Source organism: Enhydra lutris, unplaced genomic scaffold, assembly GCF_002288905.1.
Source record: "Enhydra lutris kenyoni isolate GAN:26980312 unplaced genomic scaffold, ASM228890v2 scaffoldscaffold45, whole genome shotgun sequence".
Classification (NCBI taxonomy): Eukaryota; Metazoa; Chordata; class Mammalia; order Carnivora; family Mustelidae; genus Enhydra; species Enhydra lutris.
The window spans coordinates 1,545,354-1,569,292 of NW_019154129.1; the positions used below are offsets into that span (position 1 = coordinate 1,545,354).

At 38.6% G+C, this 23,939-nt stretch overlaps 1 protein-coding gene across 4 annotated transcripts in view; it reads left to right on the top strand.

The window, feature by feature from the left end:
- Window positions 1-23,939, top strand: part of LOC111156104 (SMG1, nonsense mediated mRNA decay associated PI3K related kinase) — a 107,810-nt gene that overhangs the window by 78,538 nt on the left and 5,333 nt on the right. For 3 of the 4 annotated variants that reach the window (XM_022516717.1, XM_022516719.1, XM_022516721.1), the window contains 23 exons: window positions 115-361; window positions 756-985; window positions 2,539-2,787; window positions 3,277-3,415; window positions 3,502-3,611; window positions 3,733-3,951; window positions 4,749-4,939; window positions 5,657-5,829; window positions 5,978-6,257; window positions 6,725-6,997; window positions 7,294-7,528; window positions 7,794-8,020; window positions 10,772-10,922; window positions 11,024-11,213; window positions 11,381-11,850; window positions 13,721-13,858; window positions 16,546-16,698; window positions 17,785-17,964; window positions 19,485-19,712; window positions 20,379-20,590; window positions 20,753-20,859; window positions 21,887-22,066; window positions 22,150-22,256. In XM_022516717.1, the coding sequence (XP_022372425.1) occupies window positions 115-361; window positions 756-985; window positions 2,539-2,787; window positions 3,277-3,415; window positions 3,502-3,611; window positions 3,733-3,951; window positions 4,749-4,939; window positions 5,657-5,829; window positions 5,978-6,257; window positions 6,725-6,997; window positions 7,294-7,528; window positions 7,794-8,020; window positions 10,772-10,922; window positions 11,024-11,213; window positions 11,381-11,850; window positions 13,721-13,858; window positions 16,546-16,698; window positions 17,785-17,964; window positions 19,485-19,712; window positions 20,379-20,590; window positions 20,753-20,859; window positions 21,887-22,066; window positions 22,150-22,256 (4,689 nt within the window). The remainder of the gene's footprint in view (window positions 1-114; window positions 362-755; window positions 986-2,538; window positions 2,788-3,276; window positions 3,416-3,501; window positions 3,612-3,732; window positions 3,952-4,748; window positions 4,940-5,656; window positions 5,830-5,977; window positions 6,258-6,724; window positions 6,998-7,293; window positions 7,529-7,793; window positions 8,021-10,771; window positions 10,923-11,023; window positions 11,214-11,380; window positions 11,851-13,720; window positions 13,859-16,545; window positions 16,699-17,784; window positions 17,965-19,484; window positions 19,713-20,378; window positions 20,591-20,752; window positions 20,860-21,886; window positions 22,067-22,149; window positions 22,257-23,939) is intronic. The other variant, XM_022516718.1, reaches the window with a different exon arrangement.

Consider the following 23,939-nt stretch of genomic DNA (forward strand, 5'->3'; position numbering starts at 1 on the left):
TATGCGGTATCTGTATTGGTATTTCAAGTTTATTTTTATGCCAAATTGAATGTGGAAGAAAGTAAGTGTTGTGGTGATAATGTAAACCTGTTTTTCCCCATCTTATAAATATAGATAATGCTGAGTTTGCAACAGAGAGCACAGAAACGTGCAAGTTATATCTTGCGTCTGGAAGAAATCAGCCCATGGCTGGCTGCCATGACAAACACTGAAATTGCTCTTCCTGGAGAAGTGTCAGCCAGAGACACTGTCACAATCCACAGTGTGGGCGGAACCATCACCATCTTACCTACCAAAACCAAGCCAAAGAAACTTCTCTTTCTAGGGTCAGATGGCAAGAGCTATCCTTATCTTTTCAAAGGTAGGATTTAAAAGAAGAGCCTTAATTTGATTATGAATGCTTTGTGTATGAATGTGCTGGGAGGGGTTGGTTCCAGGTGAATAGCCTGGATTGTCTTGTATCTTTCCTGATTTTTGAATGGAAGTGGTTAGAGGCTATGTAGTAAGATTTTCTATTCCTTATCTTCTCTTTGCTTATGAGCCTATATAAACAGAACTGAGGTACAGCTAATAATGCTGGCGTCTGATACCTTGTGACTGAATGGAATGTTCTCTCATGCTCCCGTTATGCTTCCTTGGCTCTCAGTTCTTGACTGCTGCTGTTACTGATAGGAAACCCAGGGGTGATATATTTGTAAGCCCATCCCCACACCATTTGGTCACCACTGTAGCTACTTTAAATTTTGTTTCCATAGGATTAGAAGATTTACATCTGGATGAGAGAATAATGCAATTCCTGTCTATTGTGAATACCATGTTTGCTACAATCAACCGCCAGGAAACACCCCGTTTCCACGCCCGACACTATTCTGTAACGCCACTGGGAACACGATCAGGACTAATCCAGTGGGTGGATGGAGCCACACCCTTATTTGGTCTTTACAAACGATGGCAACAACGGGAAGCTGCCCTACAAGCACAAAAGGTTGATAAATTCAGATATACGTGTACTTGTATTTGAATTTCCAGAAAAACATATCTTAATCTCTTTCTTGTTCTATGTGAAATACTCATACGTTTTCTGTACTTGAGCATTTTGGTAAATTTATAAATGTTCTAGAACAGACTTTTGAAATATCTAGGAGAGTGTTTCTGAGGCATATTTAAATAAAGTTTTAAGAGGCGGAAGTGGTGACATTTAGTTAATCTTACTCTAGACAAATACAGGGGGAGCAGGTAGGGTCGTATTGTGGTTGTTAATCAGTAAGCTGATATTTCGCATCCTAATGATTTTTTTATTGGGCTTACTAGGGGTCTTTTATTTTTATTTTTTAAAGATTGTATTTATTTGAGAGAGAACAAATGGGAGAGAATGAATGCCGGGGAGACATAGAGGGAGGAGAGGCAGACTCCCTGCTGAACAGGGAGGCCATGTGGGGCTCCATCACAGAACCACAGCACCACAGGATCTCGGGATCATGAGTCAAGAAGAAGGCAGATGCATAATTGAGCCACCCAGTGCCCCAGGGTCTTCTAAATTAAATTTACAGATAAGAGAGCTTTGACAACCAGTTTCTTTTAAGTTTGTAAAAAAGAGACAACCTTATATTATATTTAATTGCTGTGATGTCATATTTCGTGCCTGTGAAATTTATGATTTTGATTTAGACTAGGGATTTAATTTAGAATTCATTCTAGCTAAGCATCTGGGTGCTTAGTATATATGCCAGGAATAGTACTAAGTGCTACGGAAATAAAGATAAGTTTTAATACAGTCTCAACCTCAGAAGTCCATATCTAGCCAAAATAATTAATTAGGGTAGGTATGGGAAGGAACAAGAGTTTGAAAGGAGTCAGACTTAAAAAATAAGCATAGGAGACTGCAGAACAATTATTGAGCATTAAATGAGAGATGGGAATTAGAGAGGGGCTATATAAATTTTTCTCTGAATACTGTTAATTTTATGTTGATGATTGAGTCATACCATGAAGAATGAAGTTTGTGCATAAATGATAAATTTTCAGTAGAATTATGTGTTATAAAGAAGAATGTAAATGTTGAGTTTGAATAGAAGCTCAAGAAAATAGAATAGTAAACCACGTTTTCAATAAAGTGGTAGTACTTAATTAAGAGAAGGGTTGTAAGAAAGCTGCATAGTCCAGAAGAATTATCTATTTGGTCTGTGCAGTTTGGCTGGGAAGGTGGAGAATGTCATTCAAAAACCAGTTTTTAAGGGCACCTCGGCTGTTCAGTCATTAATGTCTGCCTTCGGCTCAGGTCATGGTCCCAGGATCCTGGGATCCAGTGCCGCATTGGACTCCCTGCTCAGTGGGGAGTCTTTTTCTCCCTCTGCCTCCCCCTCCCTGTGCAACTCATGCTCTCTCTCTCACTCTGTCTCTCAAAAATAAATAAATAAAAAAAATCTTAAAAAAAAAAACCACACACACACACAGTTTTTAAAATATTACTTTATAGTCAAAGTAATTTTTTTTATATTTAAATAAAGTTGATGTTTTTCTTAAAAAATTTTTTTTAAGGCCCAAGATTCTTACCAGACTCCTCAGAATCCTGGAATTGTACCTCGTCCTAGTGAACTTTATTATAGTAAAATTGGCCCCGCTTTAAAAGCAGTTGGACTTAGTTTGGATGTGTCCCGACGGGATTGGCCTCTTCATGTAATGAAGGCGGTATTAGAAGAGTTAATGGAGGCCACTCCCCCAAATCTCCTTGCTAAAGAACTTTGGTCATCTTGCACCACACCCGATGAATGGTGGAGAGTCACACAGGTATGTGTTTTGTTTTGGGCTGTCATGAGTATTCCTGTTCCTTTTGTCTGCTTCCTTTCTAGTCTGTGTTGTTCACCTTCCTCCTCTTCCCCTTCATCTCACTGCAGACTTGGTAGTTCTTACTTCAAGTCTTACATTACGTTTATTTTCTAAGGCATGGCCATGACTGTGTGAGGATAGAACAGAGGGGATTCTGGATGAAATGAAGAGTAAAAGCTTGAGAAAGGAAAAACTAGGGTGGCTGGAAATAGTTGTTTTGTTTTTTATTAAATCCAGTATTCAAATATTAAGTAGAACCAACAGGTACCACAGTGTTGCTGCTCAGTACAAAGCCTCTGGGACCACTTGCAGCATCCCTGAGGAGTGCTATTTAGAAACAAGTGGGATTATGGAATTTTGTAAATTTTAGAGCATCAAGTCTAAATTGGAAGGAAATTTGCTGATGGTGTTACAACTTGCTCTCCCCACCCCCTCTCCCGTCTTGTTTAGTCTTATGCCAGATCTACTGCAGTCATGTCTATGGTCGGATACATAATTGGCCTGGGAGATAGACATCTGGATAATGTTCTCATTGATATGACAACCGGAGAGGTGGTTCACATAGATTACAATGTTTGCTTTGAAAAAGGTAAAATTAAATTGGACTTTTACATTTATGTGAGTGTCAAATATTTTTGATGAAAGGACAAAAATATAACAGTTTCTCTTTTCAAGGTAAAAGCCTTAGAGTTCCTGAGAAAGTACCTTTTCGAATGACACAGAATATTGAAACAGCCCTGGGTGTAACTGGAGTAGAAGGTGTTTTTAGGCTTTCATGCGAGCAGGTATGCTTTTTCTCTTATACCTCTTAATGTACCTGTTAAATTAACAAATCCCGGGAATGAAAAATGACATTTGAGCAAGGAAACTTGTGGCAAAACCTGATTAAAACACCTCTGAAAACAGGTTCTACACATCATGCGACGTGGCAGAGAGACTCTGCTGACATTGCTGGAGGCCTTTGTGTATGACCCCCTGGTGGACTGGACGGCTGGGGGCGAGGCGGGGTTTGCCGGCGCTGTCTACGGTGGAGGGGGCCAGCAGGCCGAGAGCAAGCAGAGCAAGAGAGAGATGGAGCGAGAGATCACCCGCAGCCTCTTTTCTTCCAGAGTAGCTGAAATTAAGGTGAAGGCAATGATAAATGGTCACCATCTTTTTACTAGTGTTAACATGTCCATCAAAAAGCTGGGTAAAGCTATCTTTTAAAAAATATTTTTGGAAGACTATCATGAATATACTGAAAAGTCAGTGAAATAGGACAATTTGATGTCTTTTTAGTAGGAAATGCTCCCATACAAAGACAGATAATCACACTCTTACTTGTTGGAGGTGGGTTAATGATTAAAAAAAAAAAATTACACCTTTTTAAATATATTGAAACATGTTTATCAATGAGTATTATAGGTGTTCCTTACTTGGATAGCCTCCCCTCAGTCTTAATTTTAATATATGTTAGCCAGTGATGCGAACACTTAACGTTGTGTGGCATGGTGGTAACCACACGGCGTTGTGAGATTTGTGTCTCAGTTTATGGCTGTGTGAACTTGCAGTGGTTATCGTTATTTGTAAAATATATGTGGCGCCATCACCTTCAGTATTTAAGTAAGAGATTTAAATAGAAAAATATATATAGGGGTGCCTAGGTGGCTCAGTGGGTTAAGGCCTCTGCCTTCAGCTTGGGTCATGATCCCAGGGTCCTGGGCTTGAGCCCCGCGTCGGGCTTTCTGCTCAGCAGCAAGTCTGCTTCCCCTTCTCTCTCTCTCTGCCTACTTGTGATCTGTCAAATAAATAAAATCTTAAAAAAAAAAAAAAAAGAAAAATATATGTAAGATGTCCATCTAACATGATCCTTGTGGCAGATGTCATCATGTCTCACAGTTCACCCTGTAAGAATTTCCCTAATCATAATTATTTTTTCATAGGTGAATTGGTTTAAGAATAGAGATGAGATGCTGGTTGTGCTTCCCAAGCTGGACAGCAGCTTAGATGAATACCTAAGCTTGCAAGAGCAATTGACAGATGTGGAAAAACTGCAAGGCAAACTACTAGAAGAAATAGAGTTTCTAGAAGGCGCTGAAGGAGTGGACCATCCTTCTCACACTCTCCAGCACAGGTTTAAAAGTGTTGAACACTTGTTTCTCAATATATGCCATTAAGGAGATTTTTCGTATTTGTGTAAACATTGTCAACTTGCATTAGCATTATTACAGCAATTTACATAAATAAGAAAACCTCTCCCAAGGACTGCAGTTCCAAATTATTAATACACAGAAATTCACTTAAATTTTCTGCTTTATTATATTTGATTGAAATGTTTGAGTAATTATGGGAGATAAGTGGATATAGTGGGTTAGTGTATGAACTTGGTTTCAGAAAACCTGAGGTTTAGGTTTCTCTCTACAGCTTGTGTCTGGATTCTTATTCATTAGTAAAGTGGCAGTTATTTTACCTACTTTGCTGAATTAAGCCTTAAACTAAAGAATGATCTTAGTGAATGAACCTTGTACAGTGCAGGTGCTTGGTAAAGGGTAAATGTGCAAATGCCACACACTACATGAGTCTCTGAGATTAAAAGATCTGTGAAGTATCCATCGTTTACACTAAAGATAACTTAACACCTGGCAGGTGTGGTGGGTTTTGAAAATGTTTTATTTAAAATGTGAGTATAATTGAGAGAATTATGGGAAAAACCAGAGAAGTAAGGGACATTTGAGCAGTGCCCTCAAGATTGAAAAGGAGCTTACCAGGCAGTCCCAAGTATGAACAAAATCAAGGTTATGAAACTATATAGAAGGTAGAAGCAATTAAAAAGATTTTTCCCTCTTATTAGGTATTCTGAACACACTCAACTACAGACTCAGCAAAGGGCTGTTCAGGAAGCAATCCAGGTGAAGCTGAATGAATTTGAACAGTGGATAACACATTATCAGGCTGCGTTCAGTAATTTAGAAGCAACACAGCTTGCAAGTTTGCTTCAGGAGATCAGCTCACAAATGGACCTTGGTATGGGTTGATTTATCTTAGATACACATGTTGAGTGTGGGAGTTTTGTATTTGTGTGTTTATGTTTGGGGTTCTGGTTTGTGCTTTTTTCAATGACTGCTGGTTTGGAATAGTTTCACCGTGATTAATAATCGTCTTTTACCAAAAGGTCCTCCAAGCTATGTGCCAGCGACAGCCTTTCTACAGAATGCTGGCCAGGCGCACTTGATTAGCCAGTGTGAGCAGCTGGAGGGGGAAGTGGGCGCTCTTCTCCAGCAGAGGCGCTCGGTGCTCCGAGGCTGTCTGGAACAGCTGCATCACTATGCAACCGTAGCTCTGCAGTATCCAAAGGCCATATTTCAGAAACATCGAATTGAGCAGTGGAAGACCTGGATGGAAGAACTCATCTGTAACACCACAGTAGAGCGCTGTCAAGAACTCTACAGGAAGTACGTTGATCACCCTTAATTTTCTTGACTTCTTATGGGATTAGATGCAAAGTTGTGTTCACATTATTATTATCATGTGTGTGTAATATTTCATTTTTCTGAAAGAAGTGGTTGATGGATGGAAGCTGAATGGGTCAGGTTTTTTCTTGGTTTTAAGAGGATTTGAGGTCATGTTTTCCCTTATAAGATGGTGTGGTTTTCCTAATTAATTAAAATGTATCCCAGTGTCAGAGTGATGGGATCGGGGTAAAGAGGGCTAACCTTAGTTGAGCTGTTGCTCACTAACAAGTCGTCTTGGAAAGTTACTTGAGCTCTTGAGACTTTTTCTTATCTGTAAGAATGGAAATCATGGTTTCTTCTGTTTAGGGTTTGAGGATCAAAGGCAATATTCTCCAGTGTAAAATGGGAACTTTCTTTACAAGCAGGAAGTGGTTACACTGTAAACAAGCACCTCTCTTTCTGTGCAGATACGAAATGCAGTATGCTCCCCAGCCTCCCCCGACGGTGTGCCAATTCATCACCGCCACAGAAATGACTCTGCAGCGGTACGCAGCCGACATCAACAGCAGGCTTATCAGACAGGTGGAACGCCTGAAACAGGAAGCCGTCACTGTGCCTGTCTGTGAAGATCAGTTGAAAGAAATTGAACGTTGCATTAAAGTTTTCCTTCATGAGAATGGAGAAGAAGGATCTTTGAGTCTAGCAAGTGTTATTATTTCTGCTCTTTGTACTCTTACAAGGTAAGTTAGCCAACTTCGTACTGAGACCATTTCGTTGTCCTGAAAACACTCAGACTTACTGAGATAGCCTGTGCCTCTTGTTTAATACCAGGCTTAAGGCATTCTCTTACTTTTGTTAATACCAGACTTGAGGCATTCTCCTACTTTTGTTAATACCAGACGTGAGGCATTCTCTTACTTTTATTAGTCTTGCCCACTGTTACAGGTGCTTTATTTCCTTTCTGAGTTTGAGGTATCCGCTTTTCTGTGTGAGCGTAGCTGAGGAGGTTTCACTGTACAAACCTTGTTGGATTTAGGCGTAACCTGATGATGGAAGGTGCTGCTTCAAGTGCTGGGGAGCAGCTGGTGGATCTGACCTCTCGGGATGGAGCCTGGTTCTTGGAAGAGCTCTGCAGTATGAGCGGGAACGTCACTTGCCTGGTGCAGTTACTGAAGCAGTGCCACCTGGTGCCACAGGACTTAGACATTCCGAACCCCATGGAAGCTTCTGAGGCAGTCCACTTAGCTAATGGAGTATACACCTCACTTCAGGTGAGTGCTTTTAAATAAGCTTAAAATTGGTAAGTTTGTTTTAGATACTGAACATTGTACTTCTTACCGCTGGTTCAGAAAAGCAATTTTTACTTTTCTCCTTTTAATGTTGCTTCACCAGTTACGTAAAGATCAGTGTGAGGTTTGTAGCCAGAAGTTGGTTACAGTTGCATAGATTTGTTCTTAGTACATGGCATTAAACCTCTAGGTGTATAACTTATCTAAACTCAGAGAACATTAAAATATATTTCTCACATATTTATAGGAATTAAATTCAAATTTCCGGCAAATCATATTTCCAGAAGCACTGAGATGTTTAATGAAAGGAGAATACACATTAGAAAGTATGCTTCATGAGCTGGACAGTCTTATTGAGCAGACAACTGACGGCGTTCCCTTGCAGACTCTAGTGGAATCTCTTCAGGCCTATTTAAGAAATGCGGCTATGGGACTGGAGGAGGAAACGCATGCTCATTACATTGATGTTGCCAGGCAAGTGAATGGTAGCTGTGACGGAGCCAGGGAAACCAGATGATAGGTTCTGGGCTACGTGCTACAAGCTTAGTTTTAATTTTACAGCAGATAGAATTCCTTACAAATGCTTCTACACCGATCTTTTTTAAAAGTTTATTTATTTAGGGGGCACCTGAGTGACTCTGCCTTCGGCTCAGGTCATGATCTCTGGGTCCTGGGATTGAGCCCCGCATCCAGCTCCCTGATCAGCAGGGAGTCCGCTTCTCTCTCTCCCTGTGTCCCTTCCCACCAGTTCTCTCACTCACTCTCTCTCTCTCTCTCTCTCTCAAATAACATGGTGTATTTATTTGGAAATAATTAGAGAATCACAGGAAGCTGCACAGTACATGTGTGCAGGGATGTCTTGTGCAGGCTCCATCCTTCCTGCGGTGCTAGCGTCTTGCACACATACAGTACTGTGGCACCACCACAAAGTTGATGTCGGTGTGGCCGACAGAGCTTACTGAGGTTTCCACAGATGCACCCAGCATGTGCTGGGTGTGGAGCTCCGTGCACTTCTATCCCATGCACACCATACTTTAGTGTTGCTCTTTGACCATATGTGTGCTGCACACACACAAAGTGGAGTGTGATAGTTTTTAAGCCAGCCCTTGAGACTCCGTGGAAGCATCTGAGCCAGTTTAGTTAGTTCATGGAGTGTACGCCGTACTTCAGGTGAATGCTTCTGAGTGTGTTCTAGATACTGAACATGGTGTTTTTCATGTCTGAAATCTAGAAAAACCGTTTGATTCTGGAATCTGCAAAGGTTGGGTGTTTCCTCTAGCCATGCACTATGTCCCTGGCTAAGCTGTAAGCCCATTTATCTCTGGTGACTTAAGACTTCCTTTTTTAGCATTCTGGTATCAGGTTTACTCCAGAAAGTGTAGCTGGGAAAGTAGAAATGGGTTGACCTACCATGCTTCCTCCCGTGAGAAAATTTAAAGAAAAGAAAGTAGAATAGTGTAATGGACCTTCATTTTCCCACCTTTAGTAATTATCTGCACCTGCTTGAATTGTTTAAATTATTTATCTTGTTTAAATTGTACCACCCTGGTTATTTTGAAGCAGGTATCTTTTCATTTTTAAATATTACAGGAAGTAGATATGTCTAAAGTATAAACTTAGTTTTCTTACTCATGGTGTTGTTACTTCACCCCAAAAGTTAACAATAATTCTTTAATGTTTTCTGTTACCTGAATTTAAAATTTTCCTATTTATGTTTCTTTGTAGTTGTTTCTCCATACAGTTAAAAAAAAAAGTATAATTATTATAGCATAAACTGAATGTTAGCTAGATGGTGATTTAGATTATTTGCACAACAGCATTATCACTTAAATTCCTAGCATTATTTAAAACGTTAGATACTGGGACGCCTGGGTGGCTCAGTTGGTTAAGCAGCTGCCTTCGGCTCAGGTCATGATCCCAGCGTCCTGGGATCGAGTCCCACATCGGGCTCCTTGCTCATCAGGGAGCCTGCTTCTCCCTCTGCCTCTGCCTGCCATTCTGTCTGCCTGTGCTTGCTCTCTCTCCTTCTCTCTCTCTGAAAAATAAATAAATAAAATCTAAAAAAAAAAACAAAAACAAAAACAAAAAAAGTTAGATACTAAATCTATACACCTTTCTTTCTCACTAAATTTCTGCCCTCATTTACTCCCTTCAATATCTAATTCAGATTCCTCTTACCCTCAAATGGACGATTACTTACTTTTCATGGATGATTTGGGGGACAAACTTCATGCCTGGTTCTGTTATATTTTGTTTGTACCTCGCTTTGGAGAAACTTGATCATCTTAAGAAAAAATTGTATATCATCTTGTAGCTCTTTTTTCCATTAGAAATTGCTCTGGTTAGCCTTTTTAAATTCTCTTATTAGTTTTATAGCATTATTTCTGTATGTGTGATGAAGTTGAAAATCTAGTTAACATTAGTAACATGAACTGATAGTAGTTGTGGAATGCTATTTTTTATTTTTTATATAATACATTTAAAATAGTGTCCAGATACATAAGCCATTGACTAAGCTTTTAGTTAATGATGATGTACAGGCTGAACTTCTGAAGACTTACACTCAAACTGTGCAATTATTCAGAACCAGGTGTGCTACAAATGGCAGGCATTTGAGCTTATGGTCTGTAGTTGGCTCTGTCATGTATGTATGTGACAGTGTGAACATACTTGACAGTTTTTGCTAAGTCTTCCAGCTTTAGAGTTGTATGATTCTTGACATTTATTGGGGGTTTGTATTATTTTATGTAAAGTGAGACTGTAATATCTTAGTTTTTTAAAAAATTGTCATAATTCAAGTTTAATCACATGAACAGTTACTGAATTGGAACCATTAATTTCACATTGTGATGGTACTACATGTCATTTTATCCTAACACCATTTTCTGCATGCAAAAAGATTTCTAGGGGTGCTTGGGTGGATCAGTCAGTTAAGTGTCTGGTTATTGATTTCGGCTCAGGTAGTGATCTAGGGGTCCTGGGATCGAGCCCCATGTGGGGCTCTGCACTCAGCGGGGAGTTACTCTTGAGAATTCTCTCCCTCTCCCTCTGTTCCTCATCCCACTCTTGTGTTCTTTCTCTCTCAAATAAATAAAATAAACCTTTAAAAAAAAAGATTTATTTTCTGGATTGCATGCTAACTGTGATTCTTGTTGACCTTTTGTGTTCTCCCCCAAATTTATTACTCTTCAGTTAGGATTTTAATTCGCTTTTCTTCTTCTCTAGAATACTTCATGCTCAATATGGTGAATTAATCCAACCAAGAAATGGTTCAGTTGATGAAACACCAAAAATGTCAGCTGGCCAGATGCTTTTGGTAGCATTTGATGGCATGTTTGCCCAGGTTGAAACTGCTTTTGGCTTATTAGTTGAAAAGGTAAATACTGATTTTATGAGTAAATAATGCATATGTGGTAAAGTAGTTATTCACTGTGTGAAGTGGGGAGAAATGAACTTTTTTTTTTTTTTTAAACATAGTTAAACAAGATGGAAATTCCCATAGCTTGGCGAAAGATTGACATTATAAGGGAAGCCAGGAGTACCCAAGTCAATTTTTTTGATGACGATAATCACCGGCAGGTGCTAGAGGAGATTTTCTTTCTAAAAAGACTACAGACAATTAAGGAGTTCTTCAGGCTCTGTGGTACCTTTTCTAAAACTTTATCAGGTAATCTTTCACATTTAAACATGCTGGATTTACTTGGGTAGAACTTGGAAGGGGCAGGATGCAGTGGGCTTAATTTGTGTGTTCATAAGGTCTTGTTTTTAAATAAGCATCATTATTACTTTATTTTACTTTGCATGAAATACTTCAAGAAAATTTTCCTTTTTTAGGATCGAGTTCACTTGAAGATCAGAATACTGTAAATGGACCTGTACAGATAGTCAATGTGAAAACCCTTTTTAGAAATTCTTGTTTCAGTGAAGACCAGATGGCCAAACCTATAAAGGCATTTACAGCTGACTTCGTGAGGCAGCTCTTGATTGGACTACCAAACCAAGCCCTGGGACTCACCCTCTGCAGTTTTATCAGTGCTCTGGGGGTAGACATTATCGCTCAAGTGGACGCAAAGGATTTTGGCGCTGAGAGCAAAGTTTCTGTTGATGATCTTTGTAAGAAAGCGGTGGAGCACAACATTCAGATTGGGAAGTTTTCTCAGTTGGTCATGAACAGGGCAACTGTGTTAGCAAGTTCCTATGATACTGCCTGGAAGAAGCATGACTTGGTACGCAGGCTAGAAACCAGTATTTCTTCTTGCAAGACAAGCCTGCAGCGTGTTCAGCTGCATATTGCCATGTTTCAAGTAAGTATTTTTCTAATGTGTTTTTCTCCACTACAGGAATTTGAAAACCGAGGGGAATTAATATTTAACAATATAGAGAAAAAATACTTAAAGATCCTGATTGCGCTAGCCCGCAGCACAGCCAGCTCTTTGGCATTTTGGTATTTCTTTACAGTTTTTCCTTGTTTCTATTCTATGTAGTTGAGAATATATATAGATAGATAGATAGATAGATATTTGAGAAATATTTGAGGATAAATATAATTGAGAATAAATAAATCTGAGAATAAAATATTCTCAAAAAATACATGTATATGTATGTGTGTGTATTTTTTGAGATTATTTTGTGTTTACACTCTGCAACCTCTAACTTTGTTTCTATCAGTGTTGTATGGTAGGTATTATCTGTATCATTAAGTATTACTTGTAAATATAATTTCTCATGTTTGAATTTATTCGTTATGTGAATATACCTCCTGTATTATTTAACATATAATTAAGATTGTTTCTAAAATGACTTCTGTTTCCCCAATGCCCTAATGATGTGATAACAGCTTTGTGCATGAGTCTGTCATCATTTGGAATTTGTTTTTAGAGACCTGTTTTTGTCCTTGATTATATAGGGGGCAGTATGACAACATAGGCTTTGAGGGTGAGATGGATTTGGATTCAGTTATATGAACTTGAGTTTACTCCTCCCTGAGGTGGGGACCATGTCTCTCACCAAGGTAGAGGATAATGAGGGTTAAAAATAATTTTATATAAGACACTAAGCACAGTATAAATTGTAGCTCTTTTTATTCTTTATCTTCTTTCTTCCATTATAGGCTTCAATATTGCTTGTAGCTTCAGACAGGTTGTGTAACTCATGGAGTAATATTTGGGGACTGTGTTTTCCTAGGATCTCTTTTGGCACAACAATGGTTACTTTGTATTATTTATGTTGAAGCTGCTTCCTAAAGGTGGAGTTGGTGGCTTCAGCTTGGTGCGTGGATTCAGCACATTTCCTTCTCTTTGCAGTTTTATCATGAGCTGGTTTTTTTTAGCTCATAAATTAAGAAAAGTAATTAATTCACATTTTGAAATTGTATTTATTGTCTGTTAAGTCTTTCTAGTACATTGGAATCTTTTTGTATTTTTTCTTCTAAAAAATGTAATGTTGAACATTTTACTTATACATTCTGGAGTTTATTTCCTTAAAAAATTGACAACTGTATAGAAAATATTGTAAAAATCCTTATAATTTTGTTTATCTGAACAAATATTCATCATTTTAAGCCCTAAATACAGTGTATTACTTTAAATTATAGACGAAAGTTCTCTTGGCCCTTCTGGGGTCTCCCTTAAAAGATACAAGATGGCTCGATCCTCTGTGAGCAGTTGCCTGCTCCTTTCTGCAACTTCAAGGTTTTCTGGAGAATTCTTTGTTCTGTGACTGCTGCCATAATTTCTTTTAATCACTTGTTTAGCCACATGCTGGACAGTTTTCACCTCTCCACCCACTATCCCCTCATGCCTTTTCCAGCCTCTTAACTAGACATACTTCTTGAGGGGGTTGTATACTAGACTTTTTATATAGACTTGGAGACATAGACTTGGAAACATCTTCAGAATTACTACTTAGATGTTGCATTTCACTGATTCAAGACATTTATCAGCCATTCTCTACATTAGGAAATTTTTCACGTGGTTGTGATTCTTTTGAAATGTTTCTCCAATTACAGTTCTTTGCCTACCTCACTTTGTAGCAGCTGGGCTTTTTTTTCTTTTCCCCCAGTCCTAATTTGCACCTCCCCTCCCTTTATCTAAGGTGTGTTTTTTTTGTTTTTTGTTTTGTTTTGTTTTGTTTTTACCCCTGCTGATTCTACTGCATTGACTTTTCTTTGAACAGTGGCAGCATGAAGACCTCCTTATCAATAGACCACAAGCCATGTCAGTCACACCTCCCCCTCGGTCTGCCATCCTAACCAGCATGAAAAAGAAACTCCATACTCTGAGCCAAATTGAAACTTCAATTGCAACAGTTCAGGTGTGTTTTGCCAGACCTTATTTGCAGCAGATTCACTTTCAGAAATAACCTATGCAGTGGTGAGGTGTTCACTATCTACATGTCTGTCCATGGATGCTAAGCCACAGGGGCATTTTCTTTTTTCACTTTTATTTGTAATTTGTATCTTTTTTTCTTACTCTCCAAAGTAACCAAATCTTATGGTAGCAGTGTATTAGAGACATACTAAATATTTAGTATGGAATAGAGACATACTAAATATTTCAGGTTTTTAATGGATTTGATGATCGCTCTGCCTTTATATGTTCTGGGAACCTTGGTAATTAGAAAAACTTGAATATTTAATTTGTTTTCTGAAGGCATATAGCAGTTATATCTGGCTTACTATTCATATCTAAAAAGCTTAGGCATTTTTTTTTTCATTTTGAGATGAGTGTGTGCAAGTGTGTCCCCAAGAGTAGGAGAGAATCTTACGCAGGCTTTACTCTCAGCATGGACCCTGACGCAGGCTCGATCTCACAACTTTGAGATCATGACCTGAGCCGAAATCAAGAATTGGACGCCGAACTGACTGAGCCACCCAGGCACCCAGCTTAGGCATTTCTTATGTGTAGTTAATGATATTTTATGATGTCGAAGGCAATAGAATGTTTTCCTGACTACTATTATTGAGTTACCATTTCTGCCTGATATTTAATCTCACCTCCCTCTTTAAAATAAGAAACAGGTCTTGATAATGGTTATATATATCTATATTGTGTCTCCTTATATCTCATGTACTCAATAGTAACTGACATTTTTCTGTTCCTTTTACAAATTAATTTTTATAAAATCAAATAAAATCGTTTCTGTAGTTTTTTTACCTTTTTTTTTTTTTTTAAGGATTTTGTTTATTTATTTGTCATAAAGAGGGTTTTGTAGGGGCAGCAGCAGGCTCACCAAGCAGAGTTTTTTTTTTTTTTTTTTTTTTTTAAGCTCATAAAACTAAAAAGTCGAGTCTTGATGTGGGGCTCCATCTTAGGACCCTGGGATCATGACATGAGCTGAAGGCAAATGTTTAACAACTGAGCCACCCAGGCACCCCAATTTTTTAACATTTTTAATGAAGCTTTTCTGGAGTTTGCTTCTTTGAAGATTGTGAAATACCTTTTTCCTATGTGTATTAGACCTAGTTTTCAATTTTGGAGAATGAATACCTGTCCTTTCTGATTTTAGAGGTATGTTTCTGTGAGAGAAGGAGGGAGAGAAGCAGCACAGGAAAGATAGAGGATGTGAATTCTTCCACCTGAAGTGTTGAATGAATAATGAAATAACTTTGTTATATAAAACCTTCCTTATCATGGTAATATGAATAGATTTTTACTGTTACTTACAAACTTTTGAATTTGGGAGAATTTGATTTTCATCTTTCATAATTAAAAACATAAATGGATTTTTAAAGTAAGTTTTTTATTTTCTTTAAAAGAATTATTTGTTTACTTATTTATTAAAGATTTTATTTGTTTGACAGACAGCTAGAAGGGAGACACAAGGGGTGGGGGAGAGGAAGAAGTGAGCTGGACTTGGGGCTCGATCCCGGGACCCTGGGATCATGACCTGAGCCAAAGGCAGATGCTTAACGACTGAGCCACCCAGGTGCCCCAATTTTTTTATTTAATCCTGGTGAGTTAATATACAGGGTTATGTTAGTTTCCAGTATGCAGCATAGTGATTTAGTAGTGCTGTGTATGCCTCGGTGCACTTTGCGGTAAGCGTGCTCGTTAATCCCCGTGTCTCTTTCACCCTTCCCCTACCCACCTCCCCTCTGGTAACTAGCAGTTCATAGTTAAGAGTCTGTTTCTTGGTTTGTCTCTCTCTCTCTCTTTTTCCCCCTTGGATCATTTGTTTTGTTTCTCAGATTCCATATATGAGTGAAATCATAAACTTGTCTTCCTCTGAGTGACTTATTTCACTTGGAATTATACTCTTTAGCTCCATCCATGTTGTTGCAAATGGTAAATGGGTTTTCTTATAGATAGCACATAAGGACATTAGGGAATTTGTAGCAGGCGTTTCATTTTAAAGACTGCTTTATTTAAAAAAAATCTTGGGGCACTCGGATGGCTCATTTGGTTGAGCGTCCAGCTCTTGGCTTGGGCTCAGGTTATGATCTCGTGGGTCATGGGGTTGGGCCCTATATCAGGGTCTGTGCTCAGTGGGGAGTCTGCTTGAAAGATTCTTTCCTCAGCCCCTCCCTCCACTCGCTCACTCTTTCTCAGAAGTAAATACATGGATCCTTAAAAAAATTTTAAATCTTGAAAGCCCGTTCATACTTCCCCAGACATATTTAGCCTTAAATATTCTAAGTGAAATAAAGGTTAATTCCAGTAGATGTATGTTAAAATGATTTCTGAATTATGTATGTTCCGGGGCGCCTGGATCGCTCAGTCCTTAAGCATCTGCCTTCGGCTCAGGTCATGATCCTGGGGTCCTGGGTCGGAGCCCCTCACTGGGTTCTCTTCTCAGTTGGAAGGCCTGCTTCTCTCTCTCCCACTCCTCCTGCTTGTGTCCCCCCCCCCGCCCCCTTCAAATAAATAAATAAAGTCTTTGAAAAAATAAATTATGTATATCCCATCTGCTTCTTTTGAATTTCTCTTGTATTTGTATAAAATGCTCACTAGGAATTGGAGAGAGTCAAATATTCACTGAGATTCTGCTGGCTTTTATAGGAGAAACTAGCAGCCCTTGAAGCAAGTATTGAACAGCGACTCAAGTGGGCAGGTGGTGCCAATCCTGCACTGGCACCTGTACTGCAGGATTTTGAAGCAACAATAGCCGAAAGAAGAAATCTTGTCCTTAAAGAGAGCCAAAGAGCAAGCCAGGTATTGCAACACATGTGTGCCATTCTTGTTATGAGAGTTACAGGATTCTATAACCGATTAGAGGTTACATGTGGGATAACTAGGGGTACCTCGAGAGTCTACCCTCTAGTTCACAATACTGGGAAGAGGGACTGATAGGCGTTGGTGAGAAGGGCATCCCTTCGGCTGAGCTCACAGCTGATTATTTCCCTAGACCTTTTACTTCCTCCTAGCAAAATACAAAGTGGATTTAGCCTCTTTTGGAAAATAAGGAATTTAATTCCATATTTGCCTGTGGTTCTCTTTATGCAACTGTGGTGATTCTGTGGCAATAAAATGCATTTATGACCTTGTTTTCTGCCAGAGATTGTGGATTAACATATTTATGATTGGGGGAAGAGGACAGAAGTTAAAAAAAAAATTTTTTTTAAGGTAATTTTCAGTCAGGTATAAAATTAGACTAATACAGTGATTCCCATATCTTCATAGCCAATTAAAATTTAGTGATTATCAACTTAAGTCCCACTTTATTTCCTCTATACTTCCTATCCCTCCTGTCCATCCCATTTTTAATGAAACCCCAAATATTTTTTTATCTGTAAATATTTCAGTGTGTATGAAGGTGAGAACTATTTACATAATCACAGTAGTATTGTCATACCTTGAAAGATGTGCATTATATTGTCAAATGTCCAGTTAGTATTTTCTGATCTTTATTGTAAAGTTAGGCAAGAGTAGAAGCAGAAGGGCAACATTCCAAATTGAAATTTGTACATAGCACAAATAAACTGCGGCTGAATATGGTAACGGTTTTATTATGAAGTAAATTTTCTGTGTGAAAGCAAACATGTAGAAGATACTTTTACATAATTATACTTAGGTGCTTTTAACCATCTCACACCTAATGACATCAACCAAAACAAGGTGCATTTATTCATAGGCTTTTTCAGGATTACACCTATTTCCCAAAAGAGTCAATCATACATATTTTAGGACCAGTTGTGGTCTTGAATTCTGGAAATGAATAGGTAGTATTTTTTCATGTCAAATTAAATTTGCTTTTCCTCCCTTATTTTGATGATCCCATTCCTCTTTGCTTCTTCATAGGTCACTTTCCTCTGCAGCAATATCATTCATTTTGAAAGTTTACGAACTAGAACTGCAGAAGCCTTAAATCTGGATGCGGCATTATTTGAACTAATCAAACGATGTCAGCAAATGTGTTCATTTGCATCACAGTTTAACAGTTCAGTCTCTGAGTTAGAGCTTCGTCTGTTACAGAGAGTGGTGAGTCTTGAATCTTGGTGTGACAGTAGAGAGACTTGTTGATGAAAATCATAAGGCCAGGGTTATGCCCTAAAAGTAAATATATTCACTCAGTTTACACTTGTGCAGTGTGTGTGCTGTATATAAAATAGTGTTATAGGGGATCTATTTTATTTTATTTTATTTTAAGATTTTATTATTTATTTGAGAGACAGACAGAGACAGTGACAGAGAGCACAACCAGGGAAGAGAGGGAGAAGCAGGCTCCCTATCAAGCAGGGAGCCTGACATGGGGCTCGATCCCAGGACTCTGGGATCATGACCTAAGCCAAAGGCAGACGCTTAATCAACTGAGGCACCCAGGCGCCCCTGTTATAAGGGACCTAATGATTAACTCTAGGGGCACCTGGGGTGGCTTGTTGGGTGGGCATGTGACTCTTGATCTTTGGGTTGTGAGTTTGAGCCCCACACTTGATGTAGAGATTACTTAAAAATAAAATGTTTTTTAAAAATGATGATTAAATCTTGCTCTTAGTCTTCAAGGAACCTAGTAATAAATAATACAATGAATTAAAAAGTTAAAAGAATTCTCAGAGCTACAGTTGGAAATACTGTGGAGGTTCAGAGGGGAGGAGAAATTTCAATGTATAGGAAACGACTTAAATGCACTGAAATAAGGTAGCAGACAGAGGGCTAGTTGAAGTTGAATGCTGGACAGAGGAGTTGAGTCCAGAAATAGCACGTTGATAAATTTGGTGTTTATATTTTATGGGAAGGTTTTAGGCTGTGTATTAATTAGAAAGCTCTGGTGTTTTTGTTTTGTTTTGTTTTGTTTTTAAGATTTTACCTATTTATTTGACAGAATGAGAGCGGGAGAACAGAAGCAGGGGGAGTGGGAGAGGGTGAAGCAGGCTTCCTGGTGAGCAGGAGCCCGATGCGGGGCTCGATCCCAGGACCCTGGGATCATGACCCAAGCTGAAGGCAGATGCTTAACAGCTAAGCCACCCAGGCCCTCCTCTGGTGTCTTTTTTGTAAAGATTTTATTTATTTATTTGACGGAGAGAGGTCACAAGGAGGGAGAGATGCCTGCAGAAGTGGGGGGTGGGAAGCAGGCTCCCTGCTGAGAGGGAGCCTCTGGTTCCGACCCAGGACCCTGAGATCATGACCTGAGCCAAAGGCAGAGGCTTTAATCCACTGAACCACCCAGGCGCCCTCCTCTGGTATCTTTTTTTAAAGAGTGATTTACATTGGGTTTAGAGTCCTAGATACAGGTCATCTTTGTTATTTTAAGTATATTTTTTATGTCTTAAGTTTTAAGCATTTATTTCCTGTGTGATAATGCAGAAAAGTTAAAAATCTTAATCTGTATCTCATAGATTATTAAATTAAGTACTGTTATTTACATAATTAGTTCATGATTTAGCAAATGAGGCTCTTTGTGTCAGTCTGAGTTACTAATACCTTTTGATGGTGATGATAAAGGAAAGAATCTTACATTATTCCATCTGATACTTCAATCAAACAATGCTTGTTCTGTTTAGGACACCAGTCTTGAACATCCTATTGGCAGCTCTGAATGGCTTTTGTCAGCACACAAACAATTGACCCAGGATATGTCTACTCAGAGGGCAATTCAAACAGAAAAGGAGCAGCAGATAGAAACAGTCTGTGAAACAATTCAGAATCTGGTTGATAATATAAAGACTGTGCTCACTGGTCATAACCGGCAACTTGGAGATGTCAAACATCTCCTAAAAGCAATGGCTAAGGTAAGACTAATTCCACTGACACACAGTTAACACCCTCCTTTCATAAAATTATAGTACATAAAAATATGTATAGTTGTATTTGGGATAATAATGGTACAAACAAAAACAACATCTCTCAGATCACATCTTCCAGTTTGTAATTGAGTTAATTTGTGTTTCTATCAACTTTTTTTTTCTTTTTAAGTCAGGTTGTAGTATTGTGATTTTGTACCCAGAGAAACTGTGGGCTAAAGAGATTGATTCATCCAAAGTCCTATAACTTAACAATAGAGCTGAAACTTGAATGTAGTAGCCTCGGAGTGTTCCGATCTCCCCCCACATCTTTTCCTCCTCCCAACCCTTATTCCTAAGCTCATATGAGTTTGCCTCCAAAATGAATGAAATATTCTCTCTTCCCTCCAGTGTGCTACGTAATCTGCATAGTAAGGAGACTGAGCCCCCAGAAAAGGCTAAATAATAGTAGATCATTTAACAGGGGGGTTGTTTTTACTTGGAGTTTTTATTTTGTACTGGAAATAAGAGTCCTGTAGAAAAAGTTAAAATGTAATTTACAGATTAAGCACATATTTGAACAACATTTATTACCTGTTACTCAAAATTTGACTCGTAATGAGTTACAGTTGAAATGAATACCATTTCTCTTACTCACTGCAATATTGATTCTAGGATGAAGAAGCTGCTCTGGCAGATGGTGAAGATGTTCCCTATGAGAATAGTGTTAGGCAGTTCTTAGGTGAATATAAATCATGGCAAGACAACATTCAGACGGTGCTCTTTACATTAGTCCAGGCTATGGGTCAGGTTCGAAGTCAAGAACACGTTGAAATGCTCCAAGAAATAACTCCCACCTTGAAAGAACTGAAAACACAAAGTCAGAGGTAAGAATGCCTTCTAACCTAAATTTGAAATGTAGTCAAAACATAAAACGTGGTATAGTAAGTTTTGTTTGATTCATCTGATTTTTTTTAGTTTTATTCATATTTATAAGCAGTTACCTGGTGAAACATTTTACAAATAAGCTATTTTATTTTGTATTTCAGTATCTATAATAATTTAGTGGGTTTTGCATCACCCTTAGTCACCGATGCAACAAATGAGTGTTCGAGTCCAACGTCATCTGCTGCTTATCAGCCATCCTTTGCTGCAGGTATGACTTTTATACTTCAAAAAAAAAAAAAAATCCCGAATCTTGATCTGTTAATAATCTACACATTGACGCTAAGATGTTTAATTATACTTTAAGTGTCTAATATGTTTGTAGTCAGCACCTTTTTAAAGAGTTTTCTTAAACTCTGTCATAACTTAAATGGAACACATTTTGGTTTAATTTTAAAAGTACTTGGGTGTGGGGCGCCTGGGTGGCTCAGTGGGTTAAGCCTCTGCCTTCGGCTTGGGTCATGATCTCAGGGTCCTGGGATTGAGTCCCGCATCGGGCTCTCTGCGTGGCAGGGAGCCTGTTTCCTCCTCTCTCTCTCTGCCTGCCTCTCTGCCTACTTGTGATCTCTTTGTGTGTCAAATAAATAAATAACTTTAAAAAAATAAATAAATAAAAAGTAAAAGTACTTGGGTGAGAAAGTAGAAATATCTAGTGTTTAAATCCTCTTTAAATAATTTATGAATATAAAATAAATGCTTGTTGGGTAAAATTTTTTAAAAAATGGGAAAATTTGTGGCTTCATTCCAGTTGGAGGTAAAACCATTACATATTTTTTGGGCTCGTGTGTATGTGTGCACATACACATGCACAAATTGGGATCATTCAGTGAATGCAATTCTTGTTGCCTTTTCCCACTTAATATTAAATTGGGAGTTTCTTTGTCATCGAACAGTCTTAAAAAAATGACTTAATGCCCCAGTTTAATATGTCATTCTCTGTCTTTACCACATTAACCCCTCATTCTTGGACAATTAATATATTTATAGTTTTTTGATGTCACAACAAGCAGTGAGCATCATTGTACAAATTTGTTTTTGAATGTCTGATTCTTTAGGTTGTGTTTTTAGGACAGTGTCTATTTCAAGGAATAAGGACTTGAAGGTTGTAAAATCATACTTATTTTCATGGCTCTACATTTGTAGTTGATGTTTGAGAGAGCACTGCCCTGCCCTCTCCTCTTTGTCTCCCTCCATCTTCTGTTTACGTGTGAATTGAGCTACCCACTCTTTCTCTATAGCAGTCCGGAGCAACACTGGCCAGAAGACTCAGCCTGATGTCATGTCACAGAATGCTAGAAAGCTGATTCAGAAAAATCTTGCCACATCAGCAGATACTCCACCAAGCGCCATCCCAGGAACTGGCAAGAGTGTTGCTTGTAGTCCTAAAAAGGCCGTCAGAGACCCTAAAACAGGGAAAGGTAATAAGTTAGAATAAGGATGCATGAAATATTTATACAGAGTGGTGGTTTGACTTACATATAAACTTTCCTTTGCTTTGTAGCTGTACAAGAGAGAAACTCCTATGCAGTGAGTGTGTGGAAGAGGGTGAAAGCCAAGCTAGAGGGCCGCGATGTTGATCCGAATAGAAGGATGTCAGTTGCTGAACAGGTGACCATTTTTTAAACTTGCTCTATCCATTTTAATGCTGCTGAACAGTACAGGCTTAAAGATACTCTCACCCATATCCTTGGCGTTCATTAAGAAATAAGAAACTGACGTTTATTTTCAGAATTCGGAAGATTTTGAGTAATGGTGGCTCTGGAATTGTCACATAGTCACTGTTTTATTCTGACTCTATCCTTTTAGCACATTTCCTTTCTCCCCATCCCTCTTCTAACAGAAATTTAAAGTGTGACTTAACCCACTCTCTCTGCTCCACCAGAGAGCAGTTAATCTGCATTTTAAAGAGGACTATCTGAAGGTTTCCAGCTAAACCAGGGTGAGGTTTTGGGTGCAGGAATAGTATCTATAAAGCGTTCGGGGGTGTCAGTTTGTCTGAAGTCATTCAGTCACTCTGAAATTTTCTCATTAGTGTTATTAAAATTGTACATATAAATTTGGGAATGAATATCCACCCCCCGCCCTGGCTGTTTATTTGAAATTTTTAAACCTACAGAAATGTCGGAATGCTCATGTACTCTTTACCTAGATTTAGTAAACCAGTTGTTTTCCTACTTTTGCTTCATCTTTCTGTGTACTGTGTATGCATACACCGTTTTTTAGAGCCAGTGTTGCAGACACAACACTTCATGCTTAAATACTTCAATATATGTCTCCTAAACAAAACATCATTATCAACTCAAGAAACTCACCACTGATGTTAACATTCACTGTTAACCTCACATGCAGTCCATATTCGGATTTCTCCAGTTATCCCAAACTGGCCTTTATTGCTTAGCCCTTCTCTTTTTAACCCCCTGCCACCCCGCCTCCACAACAAGATCTAGTCAAGGCTCATCTTGCATTTCATATATGCTTGTTCTACTTTTACTTGTCTTTAATGTCTGAACAGTTCCTGAGCATTTTATCTTTTTTTCCTTTTATGACATGGACCTTTTGATGTTTTCAGACCAGTCATTGTGTAGAATGTGGCTGACCGTGTGTTTGTCTGATATTTTTCTCATAATTAGTTTCAGAATCAACATCTTTGGCAGGGATACTATGTCAGTGATGTGTCTTTGTGTGTGCCATCTTTTGTGTTATTAAGTTATTAGGTCCTTTGGTCAAGGGTAGTATTCCCCTGAATTCTCCTTTACTGATGTACCTTTTCTTCTATGGGGTAAAAATTTGAGACTGACTATCTTATTTTCCAATGTTTTGACATCTACAATTCAGTTTTAACATCAGCAAGAAAAGGTCCTTTTTATATTTTAAATAGTTGTTACATTGCTCTGTATGACCTGAAATTAAACTCTTCCTGGTCAAAAAAATTAATTTCCTTAGAAATTGTTAGGTTTGGGGGGAAAAAAACACACACACAAAACAAAACACACAGGTAATAATGACTCAGGGGTATCTTTGTTTTCAGTTAGGTTAATGGCTTGTGTACTTTCAGGATGGTCCATCTATTTTTTTTTTAAGACTGCATTCGTTTATTTGGCAGAGAGAGATCACAAGTAGGCAGAGAGCCAGGCAGAGAGAGGGGGGGAAGCAGGCTCCCCGCCGAGTAGAGAGCCTGATGTGGGGCTCAATCCCAGGACCCTGAGACCACGACCCAAGCCAAAGGCAGAGGCCCTAACCCACTGAGCCACCCAGGCACCCCTATTTTTTTTTTTTTTTTTTTTTTTTTTT